The 13,277-nt window shown below is 46.5% G+C and overlaps 1 protein-coding gene across 1 annotated transcript; it reads left to right on the forward strand.

Annotated features, from left to right (window-relative positions):
• Positions 1 to 4,726: 4,726 nt before the first annotated feature.
• LOC131299548 (leucine-rich repeat receptor protein kinase EMS1-like) lies at positions 4,727 to 9,614 on the forward strand. Its single transcript, XM_058325137.1, has 2 exons — positions 4,727 to 4,744; positions 8,904 to 9,614. The coding sequence occupies exons 1-2, from the start codon at positions 4,727 to 4,729 to the stop codon at positions 9,612 to 9,614; spliced, it is 729 nt and encodes a 242-aa protein (XP_058181120.1).
• The last annotated feature ends 3,663 nt before the right edge of the window (positions 9,615 to 13,277 follow it).

Here is a 13,277-nt window from a genome sequence, read left to right on the forward strand (position 1 = left end):
GTCCCTTCCCAGTACAAACATCCATGCCATGTGGCGTTTTCTTCTCCAAAGTGAGGGCATCTCTGCACTGCCCCCCCTGAAGTACTCTGAGCAGTTAAAGGTTGATGACGAGGCTTGGACATCCAAAAATCTGAGATGGTCAAAATAAGGTGGCCTAGCACGTCCCAACCATCGCGCGATGGTCTCAGTCCATCGCGCGAATGAGAACCATCCACTCCATCGCGCGACATTCTCACTCCCTCGCGCGATGGTTCAGCCTGCATTTTGACAGATTTCACCGGCTACTGTCCAATTTTGGTCGCGTCCTATTCCAAGGGTACTTTTGCAACTTTTGTGGTTCCGGCAAGTCAATGTGAGCGTATGCGACCATATCCAAGCATTGGATTCGAGATATCATGTTTAACGAGGTTTTTGAACCCTCGGTGGCTCGTTTCAAGGCCAAATGTGTGTTTCGGAAGGTCGAAATTCGTTCCGGAGGGTCGTGTCCTTTTCTCTCAGGCCGTACAGGTCATGGTGACCTATTGTGACTGTACGGAGGTGTCGGTTTCAGTCCGGGACATAATAGAGTCATGTTTTTCAATCTCGTGTCCCTTTTGTGTCCTTTGTAAGGTTTTTGGGCAATTTTGTGTTTCGGGAGGTGTTTCTCGAATCCGTCGGCTTTCGTAGGTCATTTTGTATATACATGACCTCACAAAAGTGTTCTTTTTATCCAAGTTGGGGTATTTTTCGGTTTTGACTTGTGAATTTCCAATATCTCGTATCCTCGTATCCTGACCGTATCCTGGGGTACGTTTTTGTTTTTCTCTGAGATTAGTTCTGTCCGTACGTATGTGTGCGTTTGTGAACAGTCTTGGTACATTATCAATGCAAGCATGGTATTAGTGGCAAGCGTTTATTTATTCTAAGCTCATTACAAGAGTAAAATAAACTGAAAATGCAAATTTTATAGCTAAACCATATTCTATCCATGTCAAAATAAGGAATACTACTATGCATGCGGCGCTTCGGCCAGTCAAAAGTCATCATGTCAGCTCGGGCACACTCGCCCATCAAATCAAAAAGGCGCACAGGCCCCAAGAACATGTATCAAGTATCAACTAAGGCACTCCGGCCTTCCGTCTATCTACGCGGGCACGCAGGCCCAAAAACAAAAATCAAAGATGTGGAAAGACAAATGAGGCTTCTTAGTAGCCCTCAGTCCTCCCCGAACCAGTCACCATCCCCGTCGTCGTCGTCGTCGTCGCCTCCCTCTCTAGGATCCTGTCTAAAACCAGGGTCATCGGCTGAGTCGTCTGAACCACTGCTGTCAGGTGCCTCCTCGTACTCCTCTTCTTCTTCTCCCTCCTCGTCCTCTTCTTCCTCAGAATCCTCGGGCAGGATCAGCCGCTTCTTGCGGACCGGCTCATCTTGCGAGGGCCTTTGGCGCATCTTCAATTGATACCTCTCCTCTGCGCGCGCCACGGCCTCTCGGGCCGCCTCCTCGCTCGCGACGGGTGGCTGTACGCCCCGCGTCTGTGGTCTAGTAGTAGGTGGAGGAGCAGGAGTCCTGCTTGCTAGCTTCTTCTGCGGAGGCTCTCTCGCGCTCTTCCTCCTAGGAGCCGCCCGTCCCTGAGTCTGCATTGTAAAATTTTGCACATTTAGTATACATTCTATATGTTGTATGTTTGCAAGCAGGTACAATCAATTTCAAAGTTGACGGCAATCAAAGTACACTATGTATCGAACAAAGCATGCATATGTCAAGTATCGAATGCAGGAATGTATCATTTTTCTAAAGGATATACCTGAGATCTCTGAGCTGCCGGTGGTGGGTATCACAAGTCCAAAGGCAGGCCACTTGCCGCCCGTCTTATCACGTTCTCCAATGCGAGCATACGCCGAACGGCTTCGTTCGCCCACTCATTAGGCACCTGCAAGGATAACTTGAACATAAGTAATGGAGCAATATTTCAAGGCTTTATGGAAGTACAATAATGAAGGGTACGATGCCTTACCGGCACAGTGACAGGCGCTGGCTCAACTCTGGCAGGAACTAGGTGTAGCTCGGCCGGATTGCCCTGAGAATCCACCACAGCTATACGCCATGCCAACTCTGGTGGCCCACCTCTCACAGGTCCACTCGGACCTCGCCTCGCACGACTTTCACCACTGCTCTGCCTCGCAGTGACGGCTCTCCTCTCCTCAGCAGCTCCGCGGGCCTGACTCCGGACCTCCCTAAACTCTCGTACTCTCAATGGCCCCGCCAAACGCTCTCTCTGGTAGGCTGCATAGTCCATGCCGGGACGCAAGTAGCGTGTCAAGTCGGTGTCAGGCCGCGTAAAGATCTCTAGCTCGGCCAACGTGTACTCCCCTGTGTGTGAGGCTCGTGGTGGAAGCGGTCCGGGCACCTGGAACCCTGCGTGGCCAAGCGACTGGCGTGTCACTCGGTCACCCAAGTACCACTGCCAACCAAAAGCCGACTCCAGCAGCACTCTGCTCGCCGTCACGGCCCTGCTCCTGGCCAAGTACTCAGGCTCTGACTCTGCCACTTTCCAAGGATCCCACTCTACCTGCACAAGCAAGCGATGCAAACGTCGGTCAGCGACAGCATTAAAGCAATAAAAGGGACGCATATTTATATTTGATGAAGTCGTGACATACCTGTGAGGGTCGGAGCTCGTCTAGGTATACCCTGAAGCCGTTCAGGTCGCCTCGCCCTCTTTTCTCTCCCATATTCTTTTTGCTCCAGATATGAGCACGTGGGAGGATCCCCAAGTCCAGGCTCTTTGTCACTGGATGGCACATGTTCAGAACTTCATAGGCCCAGAGCTGCACAGTTATCAAGGTTCAAATCATTAGTACAAGGCAGGAATATATTTGAGCAGTTTATGTATTCAAACAGATAAGTACATAATGAAAAATGTACTTTACTCTATTATGATCATACCTCCCAAATCCGCCAGTAGCCAGCAGTGCTCATCTCAGTCCTCGACGAGTCCCCCATGAAACCATAGGCCGCACCAAGCGCAGCTCCTCCCCAGTCAAAATGTGAGGCCGTCCTCAGATCCCTCAGTGCAGGCAAATACGATAGGTGGACCTTGCTTCGCCTGTTCGGATACAGGGTGGCACCAAAAAGGTACAGCAAGTAAGCCCGGGCCATCTGCTCCGCCTCTTGCTCCGTCGTCACCTCCTTGGCAAGGTACCGGGTAAACTGCCCATATCTCGCCATCCCCTCCTCAACCTTGGGCACCTCTCCCAAGAACCACTCCAGGGCCGCCTCGTCCTCCTGAATGCCCGAGTCAAACGGGATAGGGTCGCCTCCAACCCTCAAACCAGTAATCGCCGCGAAGTCAGTAGGCGTCACTGTCATTTCCCCGAGCGGTAGGTGGAAAGTGTTGGTGGTATCTCTCCATCTCTCTGCAAGCGCAACCAAGACCGCGTGGTCATTCCTGGCCCGAGTCAGGGTCTGTATGAACTCCCCAAAACCTGCCATATCCACCAACTGCCTCACCCTCTCCGGCAAACCCTGGTACAACGCCAAGGAGCTACAGGCGCCCCCGAAACCCCGGATGTCCCTCTGTCTCGCTCTCTCCTGCATTAGACACGGAAACAAACAACAGGAAATATATCAGCAAGTGAGGCTTTCATTCTCAAGTTCTAGGTAATCAATACAACTTGGCAGCATATGGTTGGTTCAAGTTATTATGTCTCATGCATGGCATTCAATGTGAACTGTAGTGTCACTATTTGGATCTACTTTAAAGGGTTGCGCTATGTTCCTCGGTATTCAAGCACATGCATTGTATTGAAATGACAATCACGAAAGTAAATGGGGGATTCTCAGAAATTTACCTCAGCCCAGCTGCTAGAAATGTGGGTATCGGGGTCTCTCAGAACGAGCTCGAGGTCGTACTCCGCTTGCCGTGGCTTGTATGCCGCAAAACCTGACGGTACAAACAGGTGTGGAACTGGTGACCTGTACCCCTCTGCTGAAAACGGAGCACAAGTCAAGCCCTCCGCCTCTGACACTGCTGTCACTCTGGGTCCCTCCCCCCTCGCTCCAACCCGCTCCTCGGCCTCCGCGTCCCTCAAAACCTCCTCCTCAGCGGCTCTCGCCCTCTCGGCCCTCGCCGTAGCCTCTGAAGCGGCTATCTCCCGCTCTCGCTCCTCTCGAGCCTCCAAAACGGCGGCCCCAATCATGGGATCCTCCTCAAGCAGCCGGGCTAGCCTCTCCTCGCTCAGAAACTCCGCAAGATCCTGTCTCGTGATCGGCCTGTGGCCCGATGATGTGGCCCCCGGCCGAAACAGTACCTCCTCCTCCGGAACCTCTGCGGTGTCCTCTTCCTCGCTCGCCACACCCTTGCCTTTTGCCTGATCCCTTAATGGAGTCCCGCTTGGCCCGGCACCACCATCCTCGGCGCCTTCACTACCTACACCCTCGAGAGAGCCGCCAACTATTACCGAGCCACTTACGGCCTCGCTCGGGTCCAGTTGTACGACCCCAGCAGTCATGGCCCCGACCTCCACTGTCGCGCGACGGTCTGACTGCGTCGCGCGACGATCCTCGTCGCCAACCGCCTCCTGCTCGTGACCTTGTTCGCCATCGCCACCGCTAGTTGCCTCTGCACTGGCATCTGCGGCGGCCCCCGCTCGCGGCCGATTCTCTGTTTCAACCTCCATTGGTCCTCCCTCGTCCTCCGGACGATCAACCACTTGTTCACTACCTCGGATATCGCTGTGATCCGCCATGGGTGATGATATGTACGTGGGTTTGCTTGGTTTTGGGACGAAATCAAGGGTTTGGAGAGGAAGAGTTTGGGAGAGAATAGTATTGGAGGGAGTTCGAAACTGCTGTGAGCGGTTTTCGAACGTCCCCGTAGATTGTATGGAAGAAAGCAGGTCCGGGCCGGGTCTGGGCTCTTAACAGACCCAGGCCTGAACAGATAACCCTCGCGCGACGGTATGACTATGTCGCGCGATGGTTTGGTTGGGCCTCCAGGCCCAATGCAGCTTCTGGATAGGCCCAATCATGCTTATCCACCCTTAAGAGCCCATAGGTTCTCACTTAGGCGCTGCAACAATTTTGAGATTTATTGTGAGTTGATGACTTTTAAAATCCAAGGCGCATTTATATCCCCAGCAGTGGTCTGCCCGTGTAAAGTCCAATTTCAATCAGCGACGATCCATCCGTCCGATTATCAATCAGCGACGATCCATCCGTCCAATTTCAATCAGCGACGATCCATCCGTCCAATTTCAATCAGCGACGATCCATCCGTCCAATTATCAATCAGCGACGATCCATCCGTCCAATTTCAATCAGCGACAATCCATCCGTCCAATACCAATCAGCGACGATCCATCCGTCCAATTATCAATCAGCGACGATCCATCCGTCCAATTTCAATCAGCGACGATCCATCCGTCCAATTTCAATCAGCGACGATCCATCGGTCCGATTATCAATCAGCGACGATCTATCCGTCCAATATCAATCAGCGACGATCCATCCGTCCAATTATCAATCAGCGACGATCCATCCGTCCAATTATCAATCAGCGACGATCCATCCGTCCAATTATCAATCAGCGACGATCTATCCGTCCAATATCAATCAGCGACGATCCATCCGTCCAATTATCAATCAGCGACGATCCATCCGTCCAATTATCAATCGGCGACGATCAATCCGTCCAGATTTGTATCAGCAATCAATCTGCTCCCCAATTCGTTGGTGCACGGTATTTGTATATACTTGCTAGCACTTTTCGTTTAAATCGGCTTTTGGGTGGATTGGATGGGTGTCTAGAAATCTTTGGCGTTACCCGTACCAGCCAATGGTGCTCCGCGTGCCGTCAAAGAGGGACTACTGTAGACACCCCAATTTGACTTCCCGATCGTTATACTTTGTTTTTCGGTTTCTTGATTCCCCGATGATGAATCAGGTCGAAACAGTCTCGAGAACTTGGAATGGCTTGAGTTTGGCATGTGAGGAACCCATCCTTAGCCCTAAAACCTTTAATCAGAACCTGGACCTTGATTTGAATGTCGCGCGACAAACCAGAACCCTCGCGCGATGGTCCGTCTGCCAGGTGGTGGTCAAAGTCAAAGCTTTGACCATTGACCCTCGCGGGGTTGGCTGGACCCTCGCGCGATGCTCTCACTTCATCACGCGATGGTCAACACCTGTCATTTTCACCCGGATTGCGTGGTGGTAAGGGGGCTACAGGCCTATGTGACCCCATTTTCTCGGCTGAACAGCGTTCTGGGGGGGCTCCCCTTGCACCACCTCACCCCCCATTCTCCCATCACCTTTGCCACCCACTCCTCCATCAAGCAATTGTAACCAGCATTGTTGGTTGGTTACAAGGCCTTGGTTAGCCATCCACTAACCCCCTTTTCCTATAAATACCCCCCTCATGCTTCCTTGCAAAGGGTTACAAAAATTCTCCCAAAGAAAGAAGAAGTAAAAGCTCAAGCACAAGCACTTCACACAACACTTTCTCCTACATAGTCACCTCCTAAGCCTCATCACCTCATTTAAGCCATCTCCAAGGAACTCAAGCAAAGGTATAATATCTTTCTGCTTACTGTTCGAACCCCTGAGGGGGGCTGGCAGGGTCAAGGCTGGTAATCGATACCAGTTCTGGCCCTAAAGCTGGCAAGGTTTCAAGAGCCGTTACCTAGGAAACCCTCGCGCGATGGTCCCATATACTCGCACGACAATTCTGTCCGTGTGAGATTGGACCACGTGGGGAAGGGACCCTGGTCTTTAAGTTTATTTTTGTGTTTGTAGTCTTTTAAAAGTCTTTTAAGGAGCTTTAGCTCACTGCTTTGCTGTTTTGTATATTGAAAATCATTGTTTGGCTTAGTTTATAACACCACTTGGTTTGGAATGCTCTTGGGATGCTCTTGAACATGTCTCAGAGCCCTAAGTATGCAAAGCAATTCCTGGAAGTCCAGTCTGAACAATCGCGCGGCTGTCTCACTCTGTCGCGCGATGGTTCTGTGTCTTCCAGGGACTGCCCTTGCATGAGCAGTTTGGCCTTGGCCTCCGTTTAGATACCCCCACTGTTTAGGGGTTGCATTTATATAATATTTCCGTCTGTTTGTTGTAATATTGTTTACTTTCAAGTACCTATAAACTACTTGGTTTGCACCTGGGTGTGCACTGGTCCTTCCAGAGCCCAGAAGGGGATGAAATTCAAACCATTGGTGAAGCATCAATACTCGCGCAAGTATATGGTTATGTCGCGCGATGGTTTGCTTGCATGCGGATGAACTCACGCATGCAAGCTGGCTGTTTGTTGTGCCAAAATCATACACAGCGCTGTCTTGATGTATGATCGATGTTTTGAACTTCATTCCATTTATTACTTGTCATCTCATTCATCCATGCTATCTATCACATCTTGCAAACTGTTGCAGTTTTAATCCCTTAAACTGTTCCCCCGCCCTAAATGGCTAAAGAATTGACTAATCAAAACAGAATCGCAAACAAACATTTTTCGCAAATGCCTAAGTAGAGACCGATCTCCGGATTGGGCAAGAGGGGTGCCATAAAACCCTTCCCCTCTCGTAACCTGGCTCCCGAACCCAGATATGGTTATGACGGACTAGTTCCTTAACTTTTTCAAATCAAACAGCGCAGCAAGTGCTTCGAAATACGGTTCCTTGGGTGTCGGACCTTCAAAACCCGAGTGGCGACTCTGTATTTTGCGAGCGCTTGCTTTCCCCGCTCGCGCTCCCTCGACCCGGGCCCCTTGCCTCGCGTCTCGGAATCCGAAAATTCCGAAAACGGGCACGCATGCCCACAGGCTTACACACAGAAGATTGGATCATCGGTTTTTGTGGAATATAAGTTATGGTTCACAGTCTTAGATGGAATTTGACACACCATCGGTAGGACTGTAGCACAATATTTTAGTAGGTTTTTCTTGACTACAGGGAATGGTGTTAATTCCAACTCATTGTGCTAGTATACTTTGTGTGTATTGAACGGGACTATATTGAGGTAATTGTCTTTATACTAACTTTATAAGACAATAGAAATCTCATGGTTATTATGAATGCTTATGCTCTTAATTCAAAGATAATTATTAGAAGTATATATTTAATGTTGTTGACTTTGATTCATTAAAGAGTGAGATCTTTGTACGGTCAATAGTCTCGGTGAATTGGGTAGCAACATTATGTATATGACAACTATTAATTATTAATGGAATCCACGTCCCGATAGGGATTGATGATACCCCTTGAGTAAGCTTATAAGTTTCGATTATGTCAAACCCTGCAGGTGGATATTTGTATCCGACATATCGAATAAGTTAAGCGGATAGTCTCAAGTTAAGATGTTGATTAAGTGGGAGATTGTTAGTAATTTATTTTAATCAACGGGTATCTGTAATCTTAACGTGGGGAGATTAATGAGTATTTAATATCATGGAGCTCGTAATATAATTGAGATAAGGACGGGAGTGCAATTATAATTCTGTAGTGGGGTGAATTATAATTAGTGAAATAAGAAATAGAATCCTGGTGGGATTAAGTTTTCTTATTTACATTGGGAGCCCAGACTTATTACTCCTTAGGTCCCTATCGTAGCCCTATATATACACGTTATGCTCTCTAGGTCAGTATGATGTTTTTTCTATTATTCAGTAAATAGAGGCAGGCTTAGAGAGAGCAAACAGATCACGAAAGAGTCCACACTTGGTTCGTGTTCTAGACGTGCAGGGAATACGATAGAAGATCGTAAGGTACGGTCGAACAGTATTCGTGGTTTATAGCAAGACGTGTTATAACAAGTTCAACCAGCGTTCGTGTCGCAGGGAGTTGAGGTAGAACCCTAATTCCGCTTTATAGGGTTTTACAATTTTTGTTGTCTAATCTGTACGCGTCATTACTGGGTCTTGGGGATTCAGTTTCCCAACAACGAGTACGTCCCGAACGGCAGCCTCGACAAGTGGCTGCTGCTCGACACCCTGTCCGAGACGCCCACGACGCCCAGGTCGAGGCTGACTTCCTATTGGGAGACCAGAATTAAGATTGTCGAGACGCCCAGGTTGAGGCTGCCTCTGTCTTGGGAGACCAGAATCAAGATTGTCAGAGGCGTAGCCAGGGGTTTAGCTTACATGCACAATTTGAAAACACCCATTATTCACAGGGATATCAGGGCCAGCAAGGTGTTGTTGGGTAATGATTTTGAGCCGCACATTGCTGATTTCGGTTTTGCCAGAATAATCAACGGCTCGCTTTCCCACGTGTCCACCCAAGTCGTCGGGACGAGGGGGTACATGCCGCCGGAGTACATCCAGGGCGCTACCATGGCGACCGCCATGGGGGACGTCTACAGTTTCGGGATACTTGTGCTGCAAATCTCGACGGGGGTTAGACCGGATTCGTTTAAGGTGGAGAGGAATGGGAAGGGAGTGACGTTTGCTGAATGGGCTAGAGAAAAGGTGGCTCAAAATCTGCACATGGAAATTCTTGATGCTAATATCTCCAGGGCAGGGGTGCAGGAATCCGGGGTTGTCGAGTTTCTCCGGATTGCTCTCTTGTGTGCTAGTTACTTGGACACGGATAGGCCGCCTGTGAGGGAGGTGGTGGAGTTGTTGAAGTGGATTCCAACTTGAAATCGCGCTTTTGGCTACAGGACTTGGTAGGATATCTGGATACGTGAAAAAAGAAACGTGAAAGTGTCTATGAGAGAGATTGGATGTGCGGCTCGGACTCACACTAGGTGTCCATTCTCTTTTATTAACACTTTCATGTTTCCAGTGTCATGTATCCTAACATTTCAGCTTGGCTGCTTCTCACCGGTGTGTCATCGATCTCATTGATTAATAAGGCTTATTTAGATAGGTTGATCTCTAGATATATAGTTTTATTTCTCAGATCATTTGAGATAATAATTGTGAGAAGAATGCTTAGTCGTTATTATCTTTGCTAGACACTGGGCACTGGAGATGCATGTGCAAATTGATTTTTATGAAATGTTTAGTCGTTATAAAAATAAGTTTTGCCTCTCTTAGTTCTCAAATCCATCGATTGGCATTTTTGTTCTTTTTTTCCCCTCCTTAGTACGGTCTTCAGTTTAGCGTCCATGGTGCGTGTGATGTGTGTGCAAATTAGTTTGATGCATCTATTGATGTGTATCATGTGTTTCATGCAGGATGCAAAATACATACCTTTATTGAAAAATAGGAAAACCAAAAAATATAGGAAGCAAACTACAAAAAAAAAAAAAAAAATTGAATCCACAAACCATATCTTCATCTTTCGTAGAATAACTTTATCGTTCTTCCGAAATGGAGACAAAATCAACAATAAAATTGAAACAATAATTGAATCGTGGGTTCGGTGGAGTGTGAGGCAATTGAGTTAGTTGATTTTACGAACAAAGCGGGTTCGAAATTCTCTTTCATTTCAAAGACATAATCTGTATCCAGGTGCTTTATATTTGCTCAGAAATTGTCTATCTTTAACAATAAAGAAAATAGTGTATGAGTGTATAAATCTCGATTAAAACTATATATGCCAAATCTTATGATTGTACAAATCTCCTTCAAAATGCAATACACAAATCAACAGAACTTTCCATGAGTAACAAGATGCGCCGTATATATACGTATCCAAAAAATCTTATGACTACGCGTATATAAATTTACATTTATCTTCACCAGTTCACTAAATCGACAACCTATACTTCAACTAAAGGCGCACGGAAACAAAGCGTTGAGCAACAGAGAAAACAGAGGAAATGCACATGAGTTCACTCGGTTACAGGGAAATATACTTCCTGCAGTAAAATGAATAACGTTGTAATCTGGCGACTACGAGAGCACGTTGAACGCTTCGGTGCCGCGAGCAACCTTGATAAAGACATCCTTGAACCGCGAACCTTCTCTTTGCCTTCGCAACTGCTTGGAAAACTTGTGCAATTCTGACTTCTTGTTTCGGCAGCTCAAACTTTTGGGTTCCATATAAACGGTACATCTTGTTAGCATTCCGCAACAGAATATTATTCACCAAGCTCTCAACTTCTTCGTGATTCGAGGATGTCATCATTGAAAACACATAGAACCTCCGCTATCTAGCCTTCAGCTGTCATTGAAAAGGTTTTTTTTCCGTACTATCGTAACATGTTAATGAAAATGCACGAGGAAATTCATGCTGCTTAGTGCTTTACTACGGAGTAACTAATTTCATATTATACTGGCTTAGTAGAGACTGCACTTCAGCAACAGGAAATTCGAATTTCGGGCAGTGAGATCAGGAAAGGGTAGGAGGCCACTGATTCCATGATTAAAACTCGGCCTATTGTCGTTGAAGTTATAGGTTCAAATCTGAGGAAAACCACTTTGTGCAAAAATAGCCGAAGGTTAGCTTACCACCCTATCTACCTCTCCCGTTTAGAATTCCGGGAAAGGGTATAGGATATACTATTATGCGTCCTAGTCAATTGAACAAAAGACCATACACGAGATGTATGCGTCAAGCATAATTGTGAATGTGAAGGAAAGCAATGCTAGATGCCGCTTTCTTTCCTAATATCGATGATGGAGAGGATGCGCAGAGAACCAGAAAACAACTCACTTTTGCATTCTGAAACTTCCTTAACATTGAGAGCCTTTTGAAAGCTTGTTAACGATTTCGCATTATTCCTGGACACACATATTATATGCAACTATGCGAGAAAAAAGGGAGATCATTCAAAAAAAAAAAAAAAGAAGCAGACATGATTTCAAGGATTTTGCTGAAGCTTTAGGTACAGATAAAGTATTGCAAATTTGCAAGCAGGTAGCAGGATACATTACGACAAAGAGATTGATCGTCAATGAGTTAGTAATGTATGACATATATTGTCAAAGTTGCCATCCACAAAAATTCCTAGTCGATCACAGAAATGCTCTGCCTCCTCCATGGCTCCATTGAATGTGCTGAAAGCATTTCGGAAAGCTTATTAATCAACGGGATTACAAAGGAAAAAGGCAAGTGCAAAACTGTTACTACTTCTATTGGATCAGATAGCACTAGTGGAATGAATAGTATCTGATTTCAGGTATGAAAATTGACGAGAGACATTACTTTTTCTTTTGAACGGCTGATGAGAGACAGTACTGGTGAGAATGATTGCCCGATTTTGTTTTGCTCGCTTGACGACATTCCATAAATTGTTTCTTGAAGCTGGATCCAGTCCAGTGCTGGGCTTGTCTATATAAACTACCTTTACAAGATCTTCAAGAATTAGACAATTATGAACATGTAAGAGACTTGAGCACCAAAAAAAGGTAAAGACGTACTTTGGGATCCCCAATCAGTGAAATGGCGACGCGGAGTCTCCTTTTCATACCTCCACTATACTTCCCAGCCTTTTTTTCAGCGACGAGTCCATGAAATAGGTTCACACTCTTTAAGAGATTCTTCCACTGCCCTGAACAACAAAAAAAATTTCATTAATCTTGAAGTTGTTACAAAACTAATAGGAGCAAGAAAACAGCAGATAATCAAAGATTAGATAATCAAAGATTATCTGCCCAAACTGGGACCCAAGCCTACGATTGGCAAGAAACCAATCAAGGACACCCAATTAGGACAAAGCCCACTTGATAGGCCGAGGCCCAAAACCCTAAATGAGTCTAAGAAACTCAGATCATTGAGCACAAAACGGGCAAAGCCCAGCCCAAAACGAGCCAAAGCCAACCCAACACCATTGCATAGCCCTAATAACTACACATATCAACCCTCGCCGCCGCCCAAACCAACCGCCGACACACTAACCTCAAGCGAAACAACCCACCACCAGATTCAGCCACCAAACAAGACCGAAACAAAAACCACCAAACACCAAAGACGAAAACCTACAACGCCATGAGCCATAAAAGTCCTGGACAGAGACTGCCAAGAACTGCCATTGCGATCCTCCCATGAAATGAACATTCTTTACGGGATGGATGTAGATATAATTTTTCACTCTCTCCGTCCCACAAAATTTGTACATTTCTACTATTCACATCTCTTACAGAATGGTTATATTATGTAATTCTTTTTTATGGTGACAAAAAATTATAATACAATTAAGTAAGATCTATATTGTGTATGAAATTTATAATACAAATCGCGACGGTGTAGGGGACCACACAAATTCTCTACATAAATCCTAGCCATGAGATTTGGTACACATTTCTTTGCATAAATCCTAGCCGTTGAGTTGCTCAATATGGTCAATGTTTTTTGGTAATGAACGAATTTTGGGTAATGATTGGGTGGACATTATCTTTGGTTATGGACTATAA

This window comes from Rhododendron vialii, chromosome 9a (assembly GCF_030253575.1).
Source record: "Rhododendron vialii isolate Sample 1 chromosome 9a, ASM3025357v1".
In the NCBI taxonomy this organism is placed as follows: Eukaryota; Viridiplantae; Streptophyta; class Magnoliopsida; order Ericales; family Ericaceae; genus Rhododendron; species Rhododendron vialii.